Below are 21,485 nucleotides of genomic sequence, written 5' to 3'. Positions count from 1 at the left end.
ATAACAAGTTTGTACCTTATAAAAATTCATTGTTTCATGATCCAATTATTGAAAAAAAAGCTATGAGTTTAAGAATAGTGATATTGTAGACTGCAGTCTTTAATATTTGTTTTTAATGTACATTTTTTCATAATTTTTTTTTATTTAATTCTTATAATTCAATTGCCCGCGGGCGCCCATGCCCCCCTTCCCATTTTTATTTTTAAATTTAAATTCTATCATATTTTTTTAAAATTTTTTTTTATTTTGATTCTTAAAATTCATTTGCCCGCTTTCGCCCATGCCCCCTTCCACTAATGTACTCTACTGCAGTTTACAATATCAGTATGCCTAAACTCATAGCCTTATTTACAATAGTTAGATCATGAAATAATGCATTTTTATAATGCAGTATATGGTTATCAAAAATTAAAAAATGTTTTTTAAAAATTGAACTAGGGTTAAATTATAGAAAAAAAATTTGAAGGGGGGCATGGGCGACCTAGGAAAATAAATTTTAAGAATCAACATAAAAAATTTTTTAAAAAAACTTGATAGAATTAAATTTTAAAAATAAAAATGGGAAGGGGGTCATGGGCGCCCGCAGACTCGAAATGAAAACTAGGAAAGTAAATCTAATAGGTACTCTAGCTGGAGCGTCAAAAGTGAAAAGTTCCTAATAGTTTTTAAGGCGTCATGAAATACCAAGGACCTACGAGTATAAGTTTTATAGTTCGGAAAAATTGAAATCAATTTTGTTTCTAGTGGAACTCTAAAAAAACCCCGTAAAAAGTAGGTACATACAATTTTCACTAAATTATATTAGTAATAATTATGTATTACACAATTTTTGAATTATGAGCTATTTATAGGCATAATAGATTTAAATCAGAAAACTTTTAAAATATTTTGACTCATTATGCTCAATGATTATGTTGAACGAGTTATAGGTAGGTATATACAATTTTAGATTTTTATTATTTTTTTTAAAATTAATGTCGATTAAAAAAATCGTTGGAACAAAAGTCTTGAAAATGTTATACCACGTTCCTCATACCGCATAGGAGATTAAAAATAATTATACTATTTGTCTCCTGGCTGGAATAAGAAAACCTAACAACGTATACTATACTTGTACACAATGTGTAAATTGCAATTTAGTTTGCCCGAGTGCTCAGTTCTGACTTAATAAGCATTTGCATTTCGAATATTATGATTTATGAGTTTAATTGTTCTATCATAGGAGTCGTACGTGTTAGTGTTGTCGGGATGTTTGCATTTTTACACACGAGACATCTGATTGAATCGTTTTATGACGCACGGAAGAACATGCCAAAGAAATTGGTAAAATGTTTTAATAATAATAATATAGGGTCGAACGATGCATCTATTCGATGTAGGTCGTTGGTACCATAAAATATAATGTGATTATTATTTATTATTATGCTTTAGGTAAGCGTGAGTGATAAATCTATCAACGCATGTGTTCAAGTCCATTTAGACCCGGCAGCTGTATCCGGTAGTATTGACATTGAACAGTTTCAAAAAGTGATAGAAATAAATCTGCAATTGGAAAATAGATTGACCGAGTTGGAAGGTAGTTGTTTCATAATAATATGACGGATACCTATCTAATATTAATATTTTCGAATATTAAACAAATATGTATCTAAAATAATCATTATTATGTAGAAATGATTCGACGCGGTGATGAAAAACAAAAAATTCAAGATCTACAAGTAACTTACATATTACCTATCTATAATATTAATCAAAATATATTTTTAGTATTTTTTACTTCGGAATGGATGGAAATTTTCATATTATAATTATTATTATCTCCTATTTGCTATTTCGGGTAATTTAATAATCTTTAGAAATCTCATATTATGAGTATGCCCTACATGGCTTCATACGTGGTATACTAAATATTAGAACGATAATTTTATAACGATTTGAAGTATATTTCATTAAGTATCCATAGTATCTCAATAAATACAAATCATCGATTTACGAGAGGATATTAGGGAAATCTAAGTGCCAAGGATTGTGTGCAAGAATTTTATATTGACACGATATGTCATTGACGAAGGTTCAGAAAATAATAAGCATCCCTCACAAATAAACAATCAGAAATGTAGTTCCTAAGAATTTAAAAATTGTAAGTACAAAGCAGTGGTTGGTAAAATTACTAGGACAAATATGTAACGAAAATTGTTTTGAGACCAGTTACATAATATGGCACCAAGTCCCAAGTTATAATCGCGATTGGTTCATGGTTGTTTTAAAGATTTATGATTGAAAATAACTGAAACAATAATGATGAGTCATTAAACGCTATAAACATTAACACAGATGAGCATTCAAATAATAAATTCTAATAGATTTGTATGTTACTCCACGTCGTTGACGCCACCGAGTAATCGGACCCAGGTTCGGACTGTAGGCATTGACGGACTTTAATAGCAGCACGCCAGGCGAGCAGCCATTAGGTTCTGCAGAAGTCACTGGAACTCTGCCATCTGCGAGCTAAGTCCGTCGTACCGGTTACAGCCGTCCACTTCGTACGAACGTAATTCCAAAGAATTTTTACGAATATACAATCTATTGGAGAATTTAAAAATTGAATGTACAAAGTGGAAGTCAGAAAAAAACCTAAACAAATTCTAACAGCACATTTTTTGAGACCAAAATTTGTGCCAGTTATAAATTAAAGTTATTTAAGCGGCGTAAGCCGATTATAAAAGCTAGACTGATATTATAGTGGCTTGGTGAGGCGCGGCCGTTTGCTCAATCTGCGGCAACACTCCGAGCGTACGTCATAGGTGCAATTATTGACCAAACACTGGGGGTGCTAAAATTATGCAGAGGACGCAGATCCGTGAGGGCTACGCCCCCATACCCCCAAACGCCTACCCTACCAAACCTATTTCATAAAAACTAAAAAAAATAGGTAACGATACATTATTGTTTGACATTGTTCAGTAAATATAAATCATAAATACAAATTTGGCTTACTTTGGTATAAATATTGTTTAGTTATTATGTTGTAAATTGTAATTTAAAAATATTATTCGTGGGTACTTACTTGAAACATAAAATTGGCTTATTTTTTATTTTATACACCTAATGACATTTTCGAATTAAATTTTTTAGACAAAAATGAATTTAACTTACTTTAGTACTATTATAGTATAATGCCTATTATTATACAGTAAAATTACTTCAATCACAATATTACAAAATATACATACTTAGGGTTATTATAGGCCGTCAGAGACCGTGTTATTTCAGAATCGTATTTCGTATACAATTTAAATTTAACATCCCATTACAGCGACTCCCTTAACACCTATAGCCCATAATGTACGTACAAGCAGAGCGTAGTTAAACATTTAAAAAAAAAAAGCTGACCTCTATTTCAAATAAAATTTTCATTTACTTAATTTTTTACTTACCTAACTAATTCTTATTGATATAAACTGAATAAATAAGAAGTTACTTTTGATAAAATCCAAGTTACATTAATTTATAAATATAATGTAGCAATGATTATTGATAATGCAAATCGCATAAACATTACATTTTACTAAAATTATAGGAATTAAAAATTGAATTGAATTCTTGTTCCGTTAATCAGAATAATTTCCCTATAAAAATAACTGAATTAAATACATACATATATATACCCATACCATAACACGGCGTACGGGCATACTTTAATAATAATATTTTTAATGAAGCATAATATTGCATGCTTATAAAAATAAATACTAACATGATACATAGGTAGGTACAAATGTACGATTCTTAAGAACACAATATTATAAAATATTTTCTTCATATTGGTATAAAATGACATAAATAAGTTGTAACTATTTTAAGTTTTTAAATTAAAAGTTGAACAGAATTGGGTTGTCCAATGTTTATGTTTATAAACAGCCAATATTGTCAATAATATTTATTATTTTTATTATTTTAAGGCATGTTAGATGTTAAGGTTGCAGGCGTTCTTCCTATGTATATTTTTTTATATAACTTACTGAAGTAAATAAATTAATTTTACCTGATTTTCAAAAAAAAGGATAACTATAATTAACTTAAAATTTCTTAAAAATTTTTCTATCAATTTATGAGGAAGTTATACACATTAGTATACCCTCATGTGTGGTTACAAGTGTAACAAAGTCTTGTTTATTTTTTTAGTCTTACAAGTGCATAACATATACCCAGCAAATGTTACATTCAGCAGTAAAGTAACTGTAAGTTACTAGTAAAGCTTCGCTAGCTTAAACATTAGAATGAATTGACCTCTTATACAATTTGCATCTTAGATTATTATCTAAGACATCGCTTAGGCTTTTTATTATATTTTAATTTTAAACCAGGATATGAGTATTTTAAGATATACATTACTATCTTAGCTTTAGTTTTTTTTCACTTTAATTTCTAATATCCCAGACCTAAACGTGATCTGCTAAGCGTACAACTGCAGTCTATGTTACGTACTTGGAAGATTAAGACAATACACGTGGGTACCGATACGTCATCTTAACTCAATTAAAAATGATCATAGACTTGACCAGGGCTAAATTAATTTATAACCTAAGTGAAGAATTATTTTATTTCGCATTCTGCAGTTGCGTCGACTTGAAGATCTTATGTTATCGAAGTTGACACAATCTGCACACACTCAGACCGAGAGTGAATTGTCCCTATCCACAGTGCAAGATTTAAACAACAAGGTAGATACCAAATTGTCAAATTACCAACAATCGTTGATGGAAAAAATTGACGATGAATTCATGACCATTGGTTGTGACGTTAAAAGTATCAAACACAGTTATGGAATGTTGAATACCTGTTTCCACGAGATGGAAAATAAATTGATTTCATTAGAAAGTAATTAGTAATTTTTATCTAAAACACGTATGTCATTATCATATATTATATATTATGATTTATGATGTTTGTTTGTATAAAGGTAACTCAGAGAAGCCGATGCGCAAATATAATGATATTAAGACTAGGATTGCAACCCTAGAAAGTATGATATACATTGTTTATGTCATTTTGATGTATACCTACTGCATGAATCAATTTTATAGTTTTTACTTAACATATTTTTTTATGTGTGTACAATATGTATGTGTGCAGGAGATGTAATGAAAAACACTTCACACATCATCGGTATGAACCATTCACATCGTTCGTTGGAATCGACTAGACTGGAAAATCCGATGCACGAATGTAGTGAAATTAAGGCTCGGATTGCAACCCTAGAAAGTATATATTGTCTATGTTATTTTGATGTATACTCATGAATCAATTTTATAGTTCTTATTTAACAATTTTTTTTTTATGTGTACGATATGTATGTGTGTAGGAGATGTAATGAAAAACACATCACACATCGTCGGTATGAACTATTCACATCGTTCGTTGGAGTGGACTAGACCACAATCCTTCGGGTCCGCTGGAATGTTTCCTTCCGATAACCGCTGTTACGGCGAACCAGCTGCATTCGCTGCAGCTTCATCTTATTATGATATGCCACCAATGGCAAAACCCGGGCCGACTGGGCCGAGTGGAACAGTTTCGCCTCCATCGCCACCTGCACCCCCGGCGCCAAGTGCATTTGTGCCTCCACCGCCACCTGCACCCCCGTCGACTAGTGCATTTTGTCAACCACTGCCACCCGCACCCCCGGCGCCGTTGTCTCAGAATACTTCGAAAAAATCGGATTCAGAAAAATCAAGCTCTTCCTCGACAGCGAAAGTTGAGAAAGTGTATGGGAGGATCCCAATAACCACTGAGATCTTAAAGTCTGTTGTTCTGAAGCCACCTGGCGAGAGAAAGAGAGTAAGCAAATCCGTGACCATATAATCGCTGCGGTATTGTTGAAAATTATGTGCCTAATGCATACGAAAAATATTTATGTAATTGTTGTTAAAAAAATAATAAATGAACATTAATATCAATAATATCATAAATAACAATTTTTCAATATCTCGCCAAATGTAAACTTTTCTGCAACTACCCGAATCATGAAATTTTATCTACTTCGTCCTTATTTTCACCTTCGTGTATGTCTCTATTATAGTCGTCATACGTATTCACAGAGTTTTTCGCATCATCAATTTCTTTGTTTGTATCTCAGATTAATTTTCATCTTTAAATAACTCATTACATGTCGAATGTTGTTCGTGAGAAACATAAATTGAGGAATTACGCAATTGCGTTGGCTAATACTGTTGATTCAATTTTTCGTCCTCGGTTACTTGAATTATCCTCATTTTCATCAAATTTAATGCAATGTTTAAAATGTAATAATATTAATTATTTTTAATGAAATATTAAATTGTTGATTAAATATTAATAATTATACCAACCTTTTCTTTGGAATTTTCTTCCGAAAGTAAAGTTTTTGGTTAGTTAATTATGCAGAGAGTCTTGATTCTTCTCTTACCTAGTTTGCGATATAATTTATCTCGGCAATTTTCCGAGGTAGAAGTAGGTATATACAATGGGATTCTTACAACGGTACATATATAAACTCTAATTTTCTGGAAAACCTCAACAGTTTTTGGAAATGTTGTTTAAACAATTAGTTTACAAAATCGTTACAAAACCGCATTTTGAAAAAAATTTTTTTTTTCTATTTAATGTCATAAATTATTTTTCATTTTAATAACTTATAATATTATTCCGAAACTGAAATTTGTTTTGACAATTTCAGTGTATAAAAATAGAATTTAAAACTAGCAGTTAATTAGTTGTAACTTATAAATATTCAAAGTTTAAAGTTTTCCATTGAATGACTATAGTTACTAGGGTGGTGAGAAGTACAGTACATTAGTGGGAAGGGGGGCATGGGTGCCAGCAGGCAAATTAATTTTAGGAATCAAAATAAAAAAATTTGATAGAATTCAAATTTAAAAATAAAAATGGGAAGGGGGCATGGGCGCCCGCGGGCAAATGAATTTTAAGAATCAAATAAAAAAAATTTATGAAAAAATGTACATAAAAAAAAAAATATTAAAGACTGCAGTCTACAATATCAGTATTCCTAAACTTTTAAGCTTTATTTACAATAGTTAGATCATGAAACAATGAATTTTTATAATGCAGTTTATGGTTATCAAAATTTAATAAATGTTCTTAAAAAATTGAACTAGAGTTTAATTTGAAAATAAAAATTTGAAGTGGGACATGGGCGCCCGCAGGCAAATGAATTTGAAGAATGAAAATAAAATAAATTTATTAAAAAATGTACATTGAAAAGAAATATTAAAGACTGCAGTCTACAATATCTATATTCCTAAACTCATAGCTTTATTTACAATAATTAGATCATGAAACAATGCATTTTTATAATGCAGTTTATGGTTATTAAAATTTAAAAAATGTTTTAAAAAAATTGAATTAGAGTTAAATTTTTGAAAAAAAAAAAAATAATAAATAGTAAAAAAATCCTTATTTGGTTTTCTATTTTTGTGTCCGCTTATCAAGTTGAACTTTTTTTTTTATTTTATGATTCTTAAAATGCATTTGCCTGCCAGCGCCCATGCTCTCTTTAACATTTTTAAAATTCATATCTTATTTAAGTTGATTTTTTGTTATTTACATTTTTTAAACTTTGGAATACAGTAAGTGGTTTCGAAAAAATCATTGTTTATTGAACTAATTGTTTTGAGTATGATTTTCGGTCAATGAATTTGAATATTATGTTGAACTTTTTTTGTTTAATTATTACAACTTCAAACAACTTGAAGCATACAATACATGCGAATAGTGATAAAGACTTTTATATGCGCTTCAACTTGAAAGTATGATTGGATATTTGGATGTACTTTTAAGAAGTAACTAGTTAGTATTTATAAGCATGTATTGGCTCCGTGTTACAAGTGCTCATCGATATCAGCAGATCTCATTTAGCAATGAAAGTTTTAATATTAGAGTGATTATTATTATTTGGAATCAACGAAGGTGAATGATAACTGCTTATCTAAAATTTGATATGTTTCATACTTGTACAGTTGTACGACGCATTTGAACTTATTGGAGACCTCGCATTCAGGTGAAACGTCTTTCTCAAAGCAATATCTTTTTATTAATTATTTAAGTTTCATATGTTTTGTAAACATTCTAGGAAGATGTCTAGATGAGAAGCAACTGAATAACGTATTGAAATAATTGTATTGTGAATTCTTTGAGCGTTATCTGGATGATAAACTTTCTCCCCATCAACTGCCATAACCGACTAAAATAATCGTAATTTTCAGCGATTTTATTCAATTTATTTGTTAAATTAATATAAACAATTTGGATTTTTTTTTGTAGGGGTCACGGTTGTGCTTGAGTAACACGTGCATATGTGGAGCTAGGATTCGTCAATAAACACCCAGGTGGTTACCCATCCGGATGCTAGCTACAACGGCCGATGATTGACACCCATTAGGGACTTCAACCAATCACCGCGCCACACCAAGCCCCAACTGTATTCTTATTATTTTGTATTAGTTATTAACACATATTATTATTTATATTATTATATTTCCTATTGCGACGTTATGTATTGGCTTACGAATAGTGTTTCAACCATGCCAAAGGAAAATTACATACAGAAACTTTAACATACATTTTTACACAGGTAAAAGAGTATCCGTACCTACAACTATTATACACCAATTTCAGGTTTATTTTTTTAACCTGGTACATATTTAGTTAAATACATAAATATTACAATTAGTTGCTTCTAATCTTGTAACACATTTTTTATAGGGCCTAATCACAGTTTTTCTCTGATCTCAACAAATTACTATAGGACTAGTTATTTCATTTAATTTCTTAGATTAATGAATAAATAGAATGTTATCATTCATCTAAGTTAAACAATGTGCTGTGATTAATTTATTATTATGTATCTAAAATCTTTTAACTTTTATTAAACATGTTACATGTTTATCGAACATGTTTTGATATTATTTTTTATCTTTGACAAACGTTTTTTTATTAAAATATCATTTCAATATACTAATTTTGTTTAATTTCTATTGAAAATACAAATTTATAAAAATTATTACAAGGGTAAAAATTGTCTAATTATTACGAATAAAGTGTAACTAGGGTCAAAAATAAAAAAAATTGTTTTTAAAGTTATTTTATATGGCGTGATAAATTTATTGCAAGACAATATCATTATTTCATTATTTTTTTTTTATATTCTAAAGCAAAATATTTTTTGGAATACTTATGGAGATTATAGTAATCAAATTTCGGACAAGTAGTTCGAACAAGTATTTGTTATACGATGGTATTTAAAATTATATGAACGAAGTAGTGGAAAAACATTTTCCCATTAGCAGTACACCCGCTCATAAAAACTAAAAATGAATATAAGAAATATATTACTATAACTTTCTATCATACTTTCGTATTTAATATTTCAATCACAGTTCATGTCAACTGTCAAAATTCTACAGATTTTCGACTTGATAACTTTAGACTTTCGACTTGATTTTTAATTTTATATTTTAGAATTATTATAAATTATAATATATTGTAGTTTATTTATATTTTTTTATTATTAATAGTAACAACATACTACACTGGGTTGGTTCTGACGCAAGGGTAAAAGAGATCAGAAATCGATGGTTTGACAATTTGACATAGAAATACGTCTTTTCTTACTTTTTTGTTCAACTTGATGACACTATTGAGAGGATGTCTACGCACTATTTGTTTACTTTTTATGTCCCACGTGCAACAAAGCAAATTTATGTTTAGCAGAACCAACCATTATTAACCAGTATATACTTTATAGTGTATAGGTATAGTACTACCTCAAGCTTTGAAGATATTGGGATTTTCCCAAGGGTAAATGTTGTTTATGAGAATGCATACACCACCGCTGACTCAGAGGCAGCACACACTGTATTTTTTAAATGACGTACTTTGTTGGATTTTGGCGTAGGTGTGTTGATAACTTGATGCCATTAGTGTTTGTGACTAGCGTGACAGGGATACGGGGGAGATAACTTACTAATTAGACACTAGAATGTCGAAATAATTGCTGGTCTTTTGATTGGCCTTATTGTTTAGTTATCACTTATCAGGTTCATTAATGTGTTGTGACTTGTGAGGAACGGAATTGTGTAGTTCGCTTGAAGGATTGTGTGGGTTATATGATTTGAATTTATACCATCTGTTTTATTTTCTAAGAAAATATCAACGGATATTTCGTAAGAAACTAATTGGTCGTCTGTGTCCTCTAGGTTGTAATTATTATAGGATCAGTATAATCAGATGGGTTGAGATTATTGGTCTTAGGGACTTCAAGATGTGTATTTTTACATTGCTCGGAGGTGTGTCCTGTGAGCTTGAATGCATAGCAGGAAAGAGCATCGTCTATTAGAAAAATTATGTACGGTGTCGGGTGTATTATTGCAATTGATGAGCAGGTAACTCGGAAACTTGGAGAAATTATCAGAGTTTATGTAGAATTTATGTTTATGAAGCTGAAGGTGTGAACTAATTATTTTATATTTAAACAGGCATTGATGTGGATTATTTAAGATAACAATTAGATGTTGTGTTCTTGAAGGAGAGTTGTTATAGTATTATTGGATATAGCAGGTGATTCATTTGATATTATTATTCGTTTCACTGGGCTTAATAATCACTTGATTTTGGTAGATGTCGATCTTTTAGTACGATATTAGAGTGATTTTTGAAAATCGATCGTATTTTTATCGACCAAACATACACAAAATTGGTTGAGATATTATACGGGAGATATATTTGATGTTTTTTTGTGATATTAATTTACTGTTTGATATGGCAGAGTCGATTTGAAGTATGTTGTAGACTTATAAGTCGTACACGATTGTTTGGTTTTTTTTGGGAAAGTCTCAGCGAATGATGTTTTTGTAAAGGTACTAAATTGTTGGTTTCGATGGAACTATGGAAGAATTTTGATTTGATAGAAGGTTTGTATTTGAAATGCTTTGTATATGATTGTGTTTTATTGTATTATAATAATAATATTATTAGCTTCGGCATCGGTAACACTGTAACAGTGGCATAGCTGAAACACGGTGACCGACCAGAAAAATTCTACCGTCTATTTCGACCCAAAATAGTGATTCTAGGAACTAATAATAACTATAAGGATTGTAAGGAAACAACAACGCATGACGAACAAATTACAATTTTTCCATCAATATGTTATAAATCTGCGAAGCCTATACCTATACGTCATGATAGTGGCAGCCTTAGAAATAATATTTTTAGAATAGCTGTGGTACAATTACTGCGTACAGGTTATGATCATTTATTTATTATATAGCTGTAGCCGCCAGTTTGAAAAACCAATTTCGTATACAATTAGATAATGTACAAGATAATAAACGGCACCGCTGTACATTTTTTTTTCGTATTCCAAATACAATTATTTTCACCATAAATATAGTACTTACAAAAAAAAAAAATGTTCAGCATTTTTTTAATTTAATGATCACGGTCCTGTGCCCTCCCCCCAATTTGGAGCCCCCGGGGCCTAGACCCCGTTGGCTTCGGCCAAAATATGCACTTGTATACCTAAATAGATAAAATTGCCACTTGACATTAGTTACAGCATATCTTGAAGTAGAGGCTCTGATCTGATCAGTTTCCCGTCATGCCTTTCGCTTTTTAGATATTTCAGCAGATCTCCTGACGAACAGTTGCAGGCTGCAACGCATATCTGATTGATCAACAAATGTTTACATTTTCGGGTGGTACTTAAAAATGTCCATTACTTGTTGATTATGTTTGTTGACAGATTAGGAGTCTAAAGTTGATTTAGATGATTTAGTTGTATACTTGTGTGTGACATTCAGAAATCATATGAGGGAATGATAAAAACTATGAAATATAAGTATAAATTCTACTATATAATCATAAGAGTAATATAATAAATAACCAATGGCAACTTGATAAATAATCAACACCCCTGTGCCCTACTTTTCCTACTCCTCACGCTCAAAATTATAACCAAATTATGTCACTACGAACTGGAGTACGAAGCATACCTACGTATCCACCAATAACAGCGTTCCGCAAGTGCTGGTATGCTAGAAGTTATACACTTATTAGTTATTACATCTTTAATATTTTTTTAATGTTTGGGTGGCGAATATACTTGGACTGTGCGTATTCATGCACTTCGACGTTCCAGCAATCCAGCAATCATCATATCATCCGGCAGTGGTATATCAGCCATGTGTAAACTGCTACATGAATTAGGTATCTTTTAAAGTGAAAATAAAAAATAGTGAATATCCTACACTGACCTTTTTACTTGACGACACAATAATTTGGAATGTATCATAAAGCTCGACCTTTAGTGAAAAAAAATGATTTAGACCGCGCAATCCCCTTTAAAATATCATATAATTATATAGGTATATCAATAACAATAATGGAATTATTTAGTTAGTTCGTTTTATTTAATTAGACAAATAAACGCACCTGAAGTCATACTGATGAAGCCGAAGGCCAGTACGATAAACGGTAAGCGCTGGCTAGTAATAAACGTCGTCGTCGTCTGGGAGATTTTCGAATTTATCGGTTTATGTGCTTCATTGTACTATGTACAGTTAGTTTATTATCAATTCCAGTTCAACTAGACGGACTATAATATTTACTCGCGAATAAACAATGGCTGCTAAACATAACGCCAACGCAATTAATGCGTCTTACTGCTTACTCGAGATACTAGAAGAAATATATGTAGATATTATGAACGGGAGTTATGAGGACGAAAATGACGGAGACCGCCTTGCAGTTACGAGTCGTTACATTCCTTCTGCCATCATCGGTATACTGACGTCTGACATAATGACGTCGAGTGGCGACGCACAGTCCTCAAGAGTCAGAGCCTGAAGAATCCATCACCATTTCCGAGGACCTATATTATGTCCGTGTGTCTTAAAGTATGTCAGACGTCAGTATGTCACCCTTAGAAGTTCTCCGACCATCCATGGCGCGACGGTACTCGAGGAACCCTCTCTCGGCATGGCGAGCGCCCAGCTGTGGTAACGGTTGAGTGGAGCAAGTTACATCAAACCACAAAAAAATCGTTAAAATATATTTTTTCAACGAAAGACTCGGTGGTCGCTTATGCAGAGTAAAATCACCATCAACCTGCAGAATAAAAAAAAATCATATTATTTATATTATGTTTCAAGAAATATTTAAACAATCAAAGTTGACTAAACGCGACGAAAACTGCAATAAATAAATCACAAAATAACGCACCACACTCTGGAAGATACGGTAAGGATGTATGTAGGTATATTGTAAGCTATACGAGAATTGTAAATAATAGTATTATGCGAACGTCAGCATACTCTAATATAGTTTACACAAAATAAGGTCTGTCGACTGTCAGCATATAATATTAGTTAGAAATTTAGTATATTTGATGATATTATTGTGATTAAAGTAATTTATTTTACTATTAATTATTAAGCATTAGTATTTAGTACTACAGTATAGGTTTAATTCATTTTTGTCAAAAAAAAATACATTTGAAAAGTCATTGTGTGTATGAAATATAATAATATATTCTAAGAGTTTCAAGTACCCACAAATAATATTTTTTAATTACAACAAAACAACTTAAATTATTATTCATGATGGTTATTAAATAAGATGTAATTTCATCTAAATTTCAACATAAAATCACAGACCGTTAACTAATATTATACCTACTTAGTATATATTATAAAGGTACTATTTATTTATCACACAACTATGATAGGTACTATGTACTTAAAACAGTTTACAAATAAATATGAAATAGGTAATAGGGAAAAAATGAAATGAAAATTTTTAAATTCATATTTAGCGAGATGGGTGAGCTTGATTATGTTTCATAGCATGTTTAAAATTTTAAATCTTGGTTCTAGTTTAGAAATAGCTGGGTATTTTCATCTCCTTCACAATGTTTACTTTCGACCATATTTTGTTCTAATTACTGTCAACGCAGAAAAGCCGGCCTCACTTTATAGGTATGAAGTAGCAAAAGACAGTATACATTTTGTAATATCTTTGTTGGCCAATTCTGCCTTCTGGGTTTATTCTTAGTCTATCGTAATCGTCGTCGTCATATTTTCTATTAATTTTAGTTTCCGGTCTTTTATCACGGCTCCTTTCTCCAACTTCAGCAAGTTGGCTCCCTAAGGAGCAACGATGCAGAGTTTGAATACTTCTGGTATGTAAGGTCCATGCATAAAATACGTATAAAAAAAAGACTGTGTTTACATAATTTTTAAACTTTTTGGACACAGAATTAACAGCTTGTGTGCAACATTTTTTTAAATGTTTGAACCTTAGCTATAAAATTTAAACATGTAAATATTTAAGTACAAAATAATTTTCTCAATTTTCAATTTGATAAATGTTGTCAAAATTTGAACTTTTAATGCTTATAAAACAAAATTCTTCTCATGTGTTTTTAATATATCTCAAAGGATATTATAACAATATTTCAGGAGCCTTGTATTAAATGTTCAAGCTTTTTGATCCAATAAAAATATTTTATCAAAATGTATAAAACAAAAATTTAAAAAAATTGAAATGTCGAAAACAGTTCACGAGTCAAAATATTTTGAAAATTGTATCAAGTATACGAATTGATAAAATAAACATATTATGTGAATTTCAAGTATCTACAATAATTCTTTTTTGAATTACAACAAAATAAGAAAATTGCTACCTACGTGAGAAATCGAATATCTAATGTTCTAAAAAATTTCAACTTAACAAATGCTCATAAAAAATGAATTTGACTTTCGGATATACATTTTGAAATTTTTTTTTGACAAAGGTTTGTCTAGACTTTTAATAAATTTTAAAATCTTAGACGAAAAGAAATTTTTTTATGAATTTCCGACTCAAAATAATTTGCAAATTTTCGTGATTTTTATGAATTTTGTCATTTTACGTTAAACTTTTTTAAAATTTCTAATAACAAAAACTTGAGGAACCTCATATTAGATTTTCAAGTTTGTTGAAAATATTATGATATACCTACTCAATAATAAACAAGGTCAATGGCCAACGGGGAAGGGGCAAATCTATATTTTTTGTTTTTCTTTAAAATAATTCTACAAATAATATTTGTCCAAAAATTTTTTTTTTTTTTGTTATTTCTGTATCTATATGGTTATATAATATATATTCATATGAATATGATGATTATTGTTCCCGCTGGTTTCGATGGAATAAAAGGTAGGTATATAAATATAACGTACATACAGTGGTCGAAGTGGGGGGGGGAGATACGATGGAATGGCATCCTTCCACTTATAATAATTCATATTTTCCATCCCTTCATTTACTTTGTACGACTGTTAAAGCAATATATGAGAACTGTATAAATTATGAAAGGCATCCTCCACTTATTTTGAGCCACTTCGACCATTACGTATATATAGCAAAGAACAAAACACCGCGTGTTAAACAAGATACCTACCTACTTACCCATATATTATGATGTTGCCATGAAACCCAATGTAGGAAAGAATGCTTGTTTATATTTATTATTGTTGTTTTATTTAGACATACTAATATTATAGATGTAGGCAGTAGAGTAGGCACTAGGCATGTAGCCATATACCTAGGTATATAATAATAAAATTATACACTATTATATATAAAACTTTATAATATGTTGATGTTAAAAAAAATAAAAATTTAAATTTAACAAATACCTATCTACATTTATATATTTTCAAATTGCAATAAATTATAAAATCTAAATGAAACATTATTAGCATTTACAACAAATTGGTGCATTAGAAACGTAGGTACAACATAATATCACATTTGCTTTCGGCAAACCTAACTTTCAGTTATGAATTATGATGTTAGTGCCAAAATAGTAGTTCAGGCGATATACGTTATTGTCAACAACAGCTGAACATTACATTTTATTACATAAGACAAATCTACTCATTATAAATTATTCTGAATTATACAATTTGTAAATATTACATAATGGGAGGAAGGTACGGGTTATTTGTGCAGTTGTGCTCCTCCCCCCCCCCCTGGTAAGATATATATGTAGGTGAGCATTAATAAATTAGAGTCTAATTAAAAAGTTTAAGTTAATTTTCTATCCAGTTCAATTGACTGTCAAAATAACTTATTTTCTTTCAGTTGATTTAAAAACAAATCAAGTTCAAATTAATACTATAATAATAACAAATAATATTATAATTTCCGTTATGTTTCTTGACAATAAATAGGTTCAAGATAGTAGACAGTGGCGTCGGAGAAGGGGGGCAGAGGGGGCAATTGACCCCTCGGATATAATCCAAGGTGGCCAAAGTATACTTTTGCCGCTCCCCTACTACATTAAAATTAACGAGTATACAATCGTAAATTACGTAATACGTTTAATTTATACGTTTACTTATTCAAAATTGGTCTCATTTTCATAAATATGCGCTATAATATTATTATTATTATTGATTTATTATTTATTATTATAACATAATACTTTATAAACAATATATTATATAGTATATGGTTTTTGTAACAAAAATTTTGTATACTTATTGTTTATTTTATTTTGTTTAGTTGTAAGATACTTTAATTGTTGAGCCAAATTTTTATAAACGCTAAATAAAATAAAAAAAAATTTTAAAAATACATAACAAACATTCTGAGTAAATCGTATAGACATTTTTTGTCGGATTGCTTTATCAACTTATATTGGGAAATTCCTCGACTAGCCACTATAGTGTTCTCACAACATACCATATTGCTCATTATTGGAATATCATTAGACTATTTATAGGTTTTTACAGCTTAAATACGTTGTTTACGATTAGGTTCCGATTGACAATTATATAGTGATTACTGATTACCACTATTAAATGAGTACGCTGTCGACTGTCGTAGTGTCACCAGTATAATTGTTTGTTGTAACTAAGTTTAATTGTTTAAATACGTTCCACATACCTACATTCTGCAATGGCGGTTCCCAATCCCCCAAAAAATATCAAAGACTTCTTCAAACCGAAAACAATCACAAATAAATATATAATAATTGTTAGGTTTTTTTATGTCTTGCCCCCCCCCCCTCATGAAAAATAGTTCCTGCACCACTGAGCAGAGATACTCTTTTTGAGATTTACGTTATTTTTAAATTAAAAAAATAGATCAACTCTTTTCAAATTATTTAAGTCAATATTTTTTTCTAAATTTAATTAGAGCATTGTTAGTTAAATTAATAATTTTTTTACTACTTAACAATTTCGACATGTTTACTTAATTTAACTTAATTATTTCCATTAACTTCCCAACCTTTGTCTACATGGACATACCTAATAACAGTAATAACAGTTTAAGAGTGGGGTTCACACCAGGGTTGCCACCCGTCCCGTATTTCACGGGACAGTCCTTTTTTTGTTTGATTTGTCCCGCGTCCTGGCTTAAAGGGTGTCGGGACGCAATATGTCCCGTATTTGATTGCTTCTTAAAATTGTACATAAATATCATGATATTTTAAATATTTTCACCAAATCAATTTATTTTCAAACTATTTGTCTCTCATACGCAGCAAATTATAATCAGTTGTATGTATTAACTACTATAAATTATAATACATATTACATCAACTGTGATGTTTATCTGTTTCTATAATTAGATAATAATAATAGTATTCAATATAATATTATATTATTATATAAACAAGTTATAGATGTATGCTTAGCGATAGGCGGCGGCGGCTAGTTAATTTGTTATCTGTTTTTTTTCCAGTAATAAAAATAAACTAATAGTTTACAATTAGTATTTAGTATTTAGTATTAAGTAATAACCCTCGCCGTCGTCAAACACACATATGACAAATTGACAAATTATATGTATAGATCAGTTTTCGCTTTTCAGTCTGTTCGTTCTCCGCTGTCGTAGTTCCGTGCTCGGTTTTTGTCGCGTATGCGTATTCGACATCTTCAATCTTAATTCTTAACAGAAATAAAACGCTATTACACGTAATAAATTCAATAACTAAAAATGTCCAAACCTGAAAAAAGGTTATGTAAATTTAGGGAAGTTTGGAAGGCATATTATAGTTGGCTTGCTAAAAGTCATCTAGAATATTTTTCTCGTTGCACTGTTTGTAATAAAGACTTTTCTATTTCTCACGGTGGATTATCTGACGTTAAACAACATGAAAAAAGCAATGTACATAAAATCAACAGTAAGTCTGTCACTTCATCTCAAATTCTTAATAAATTTTTCATCAAGCCTAATACTGTAGAATCTCAAAATATTGCTTTGGCTGAATTAGTTTAAGTTTATCATAATGTAAAACATAATTTATCATATAATTCATTGGATTGTTCTTTAAAATTAATGCCAAAATTATATCCCGATTCTGGAATAGCTAAAAAGTTAGCCTGTGCTCGGACAAAAGCAGAAGCCAGAAAGTATCACGATCAATGTTTGGGCCCCAAAGCAGAATCAATTGTAGTATCAGATCTTCATGATTATATTAATAATAAAGTATATTTTTCTGTTGCAACTGATACATCCAATAAAGGCAATCGCAAAATGTATCCAATATGTGTACAATATTTTTCATTTACTGATGGACGTCAAACAAAACTATTAGATTTTTTTGAAGAACCGTCTGAAACTGCAGAGGCTATATGTAAATCAATAACTTCAACATTAAGTAAGCACAAATTATCTATGTCTTCTGTTTCAGCATTTAGTGCTGATAACACTAATGCTAATTTTGGAAAACATAAATCTGCATATACACTTTTACATAATGAAAACAATAAATAAATTAAATCTGGTTGTTTGGCTCACATTGTTAATAATGCATTTAAACATGGTTTACAAAAATTAGACTTTGATGTAGAGACAGTAGTATTAAAAATATATAGTCATTTTTCTTCGTCTGCATCAAGAAGAGAAAATTTAAAAAGTTTTTTTGATTTCGCTCAAGTTGATTGGGAAGAACTGGTGAAACATGTACCAACTAGGTGGTTATCTCTTGGTCCAGCTATTGACAAAATTTTAAAATTTTATCCAGCCTTAATATCATATTTTATATCAATAGGAGATGAATGTCCCAAAGTTCTTCAAAAATTACTATCAATTAATGCAGATACTGATACAGAGCAAGACAATTATCTTTACACTAAAACCTATATATATTTAACTTTTTGTGCAAATGTGGTTCAAATTTTTCAACAAACTAGTAAACGATTACAAAATATGGACACTTCTGCTACAGAATTGTATGAAATTATGGATTATTTAAGAACTAACCTCACAGAAAGATTGGAGCAACAATTTTTTGGAGCACATTTCATTTCATGCAGACAACATTTAAAAGTAAACAAATATGAAAAGTATAAGACAATCTTTGGGCAGTTTTATACAAATATTAATACATATTTATCTAAGTGGTTTAACTTCTCTGATGACAACATTTTTAAAGTGATTGAATGCTTACAATTAAAGAATGAAATTTCCTTCGACGATTTAGTAAAAGTTGTTAAGACATTACAATTAGAAAATATTTCTTTAGATGACCTTTTTAATGAGTATTGCATAATAAAACCTATTTTAAATAATGTTTATAGTATAGAGCAAAATGTGTACTCTAAGTGGATAAAAATATTTTCAAGTGGCACAAAAGAAAATTTCAAAAATATATTTCTATTAGTTTCATATGTGTTAAGTATTCCACCATCAAATGCTTATGTTGAAAGAGTTTTTTCTATAATGAATCAAAAGTGGTCAAAAGAAAGGAACAGGTGCAAAGTAGAACTTATCAAGTCAGAACTTCAAATAAGTCTAAACTTTGAAGAAAACTGTTCAGATTTTATTGAAAAAATAAAGCTTGACGAAGACTTACTTAAAGCAGTATCAAGTAACCAAAAATATTCTTTTAAAAATAAATAAAAATTTCAAGTACAATACTTTATCTACTTTTTCATATTATTCTTAATTTTTAACACAATTATCTTACAATTGTATTTAGTTTGTATAATGTATAAGTATTATAATCCAAATGAAAGCTTTATAATTATTTTATTGTTAATATTTAAAAATACATCCGTTAGATTTTTTTTAGGCTTACTTGATTTTGTATTCCATAAGTATTTGCATACATTATACATAATAAAATAAAGAGCCATATTTATATTATTATTTTTAATTTTAAGGAGCTATACAAATTGACAATATCTTATTTCATTGTGATGTTTATAAATAAAACTTAATATTTTCTACAAAAAATATGTGTCCCGTAATTTTGACACTGAAAGGTGGTAACCCTGGTTCACACTGAAAACTGCTGCAAATGGACAATAATAATATAATTTATAATTATTATATCTTTCCCAATATACATATCATTAGTTGTTTATAGTTTTGTACTTTTGGAGGAAGTTTAAACATCATCAGATGGTTATTTGCCTTGAATCTTAATAAATTTTCAGAAAATACCTATATAATCAGTACCTTTTTGAGTCTTCAATTATTAAAAAACATGTTATTATGTCAATAAGTTTGACCTGCGAATTATATCTTGACGGCTGAGAGACCGTGTTTTACATTTCACATTCGACACACCATAATCTAAGACCGTGGACACACCTATTCAGGATGTGATACCCGCATGTGTTGTCTCCATCTTAGTGCGTAATATAGCAAATTGTACACTCAGCAGAACACGTGTAGCTCCGTTAATTTCAAAATTAAAGTGAACTGACCTCTTATAAAATCTAAAGGTAAGATTATTACCTAGGCAACCTCATAGGCTTTTTATTATATTTTTATTTTAACGCGAGTTAAAAGTATTTTAAGATATATAAAAAATTTACAATTTTAAAATACTCATAACTCGCGTTAAAATTAAAATATAATAAAAAACATATGAGGTTGCCTAGGTAATAATCTTACCTCAGATCACTTTAATTTTGAAATTAACGGAGCTACACGCGTTCTGCTGAGCGTAAAATTTGTTATGTTACGCACTTGTAAGTCAGAGACAACACATGCAGGTATCACGTCCTCTTAACACATCAACACATTTTTATTAGAAACATAAATAATATATAATTTACTTCATTAGTTGGTTCCCTAGCACTAGTAACCAATATAAATCAACAATATTATGCTTATATGCCTAAATAATACTTGAAACCTGTAATTAAAAAAACCCAAAGGTTTGCTCGTTGCTGATCAATTAGTAGAAATGCGATTTGATACAAAATTATTACTATTAGGAGCACAGTAAAAAAGAAATAATAAAATTAGTAATCACATGTATTCAATTAAAACTTTTGTAAACAATAATACTATAGCTTATCAGTTCTAGGTAAAAATTTAAAATTATCAAAAGATTTAGGTATAGGTACACTTAAAAATTATGATAGATATTCATTTTGTATAGTATAATAATTTTATCAAGTTGTATTAATACT

General features: G+C 29.9%; 1 protein-coding gene across 1 annotated transcript; it reads left to right on the top strand.

Annotated features, from left to right (window-relative positions):
* Positions 1–1,308: 1,308 nt before the first annotated feature.
* On the top strand, positions 1,309–5,865 carry LOC111032656 (arp2/3 complex-activating protein rickA-like). Its single transcript, XM_022313058.1, has 7 exons — positions 1,309–1,323; positions 1,432–1,576; positions 4,186–4,241; positions 4,620–4,809; positions 4,964–5,026; positions 5,137–5,265; positions 5,366–5,865. The coding sequence occupies exons 1-7, from the start codon at positions 1,309–1,311 to the stop codon at positions 5,863–5,865; spliced, it is 1,098 nt and encodes a 365-aa protein (XP_022168750.1).
* The last annotated feature ends 15,620 nt before the right edge of the window (positions 5,866–21,485 follow it).

Source organism: Myzus persicae, unplaced genomic scaffold, assembly GCF_001856785.1.
Source record: "Myzus persicae strain clone G006 unplaced genomic scaffold, MPER_G0061.0, whole genome shotgun sequence".
Lineage (NCBI taxonomy): Eukaryota > Metazoa > Arthropoda > Insecta > Hemiptera > Aphididae > Myzus > Myzus persicae.
This window is presented reverse-complemented; position numbering and strand designations above follow the sequence as displayed.

Coding starts and splice junctions, on each gene's coding strand:
- LOC111032656 (XM_022313058.1), top strand. Junction 4,242..4,619: donor CATTCAGCAGTAAAGTAACT/GTAAGTTACTAG, acceptor CGCATTCTGCAG/TTGCGTCGACTTGAAGATCT. Junction 5,266..5,365: donor TCGGATTGCAACCCTAGAAA/GTATATATTGTC, acceptor GTATGTGTGTAG/GAGATGTAATGAAAAACACA.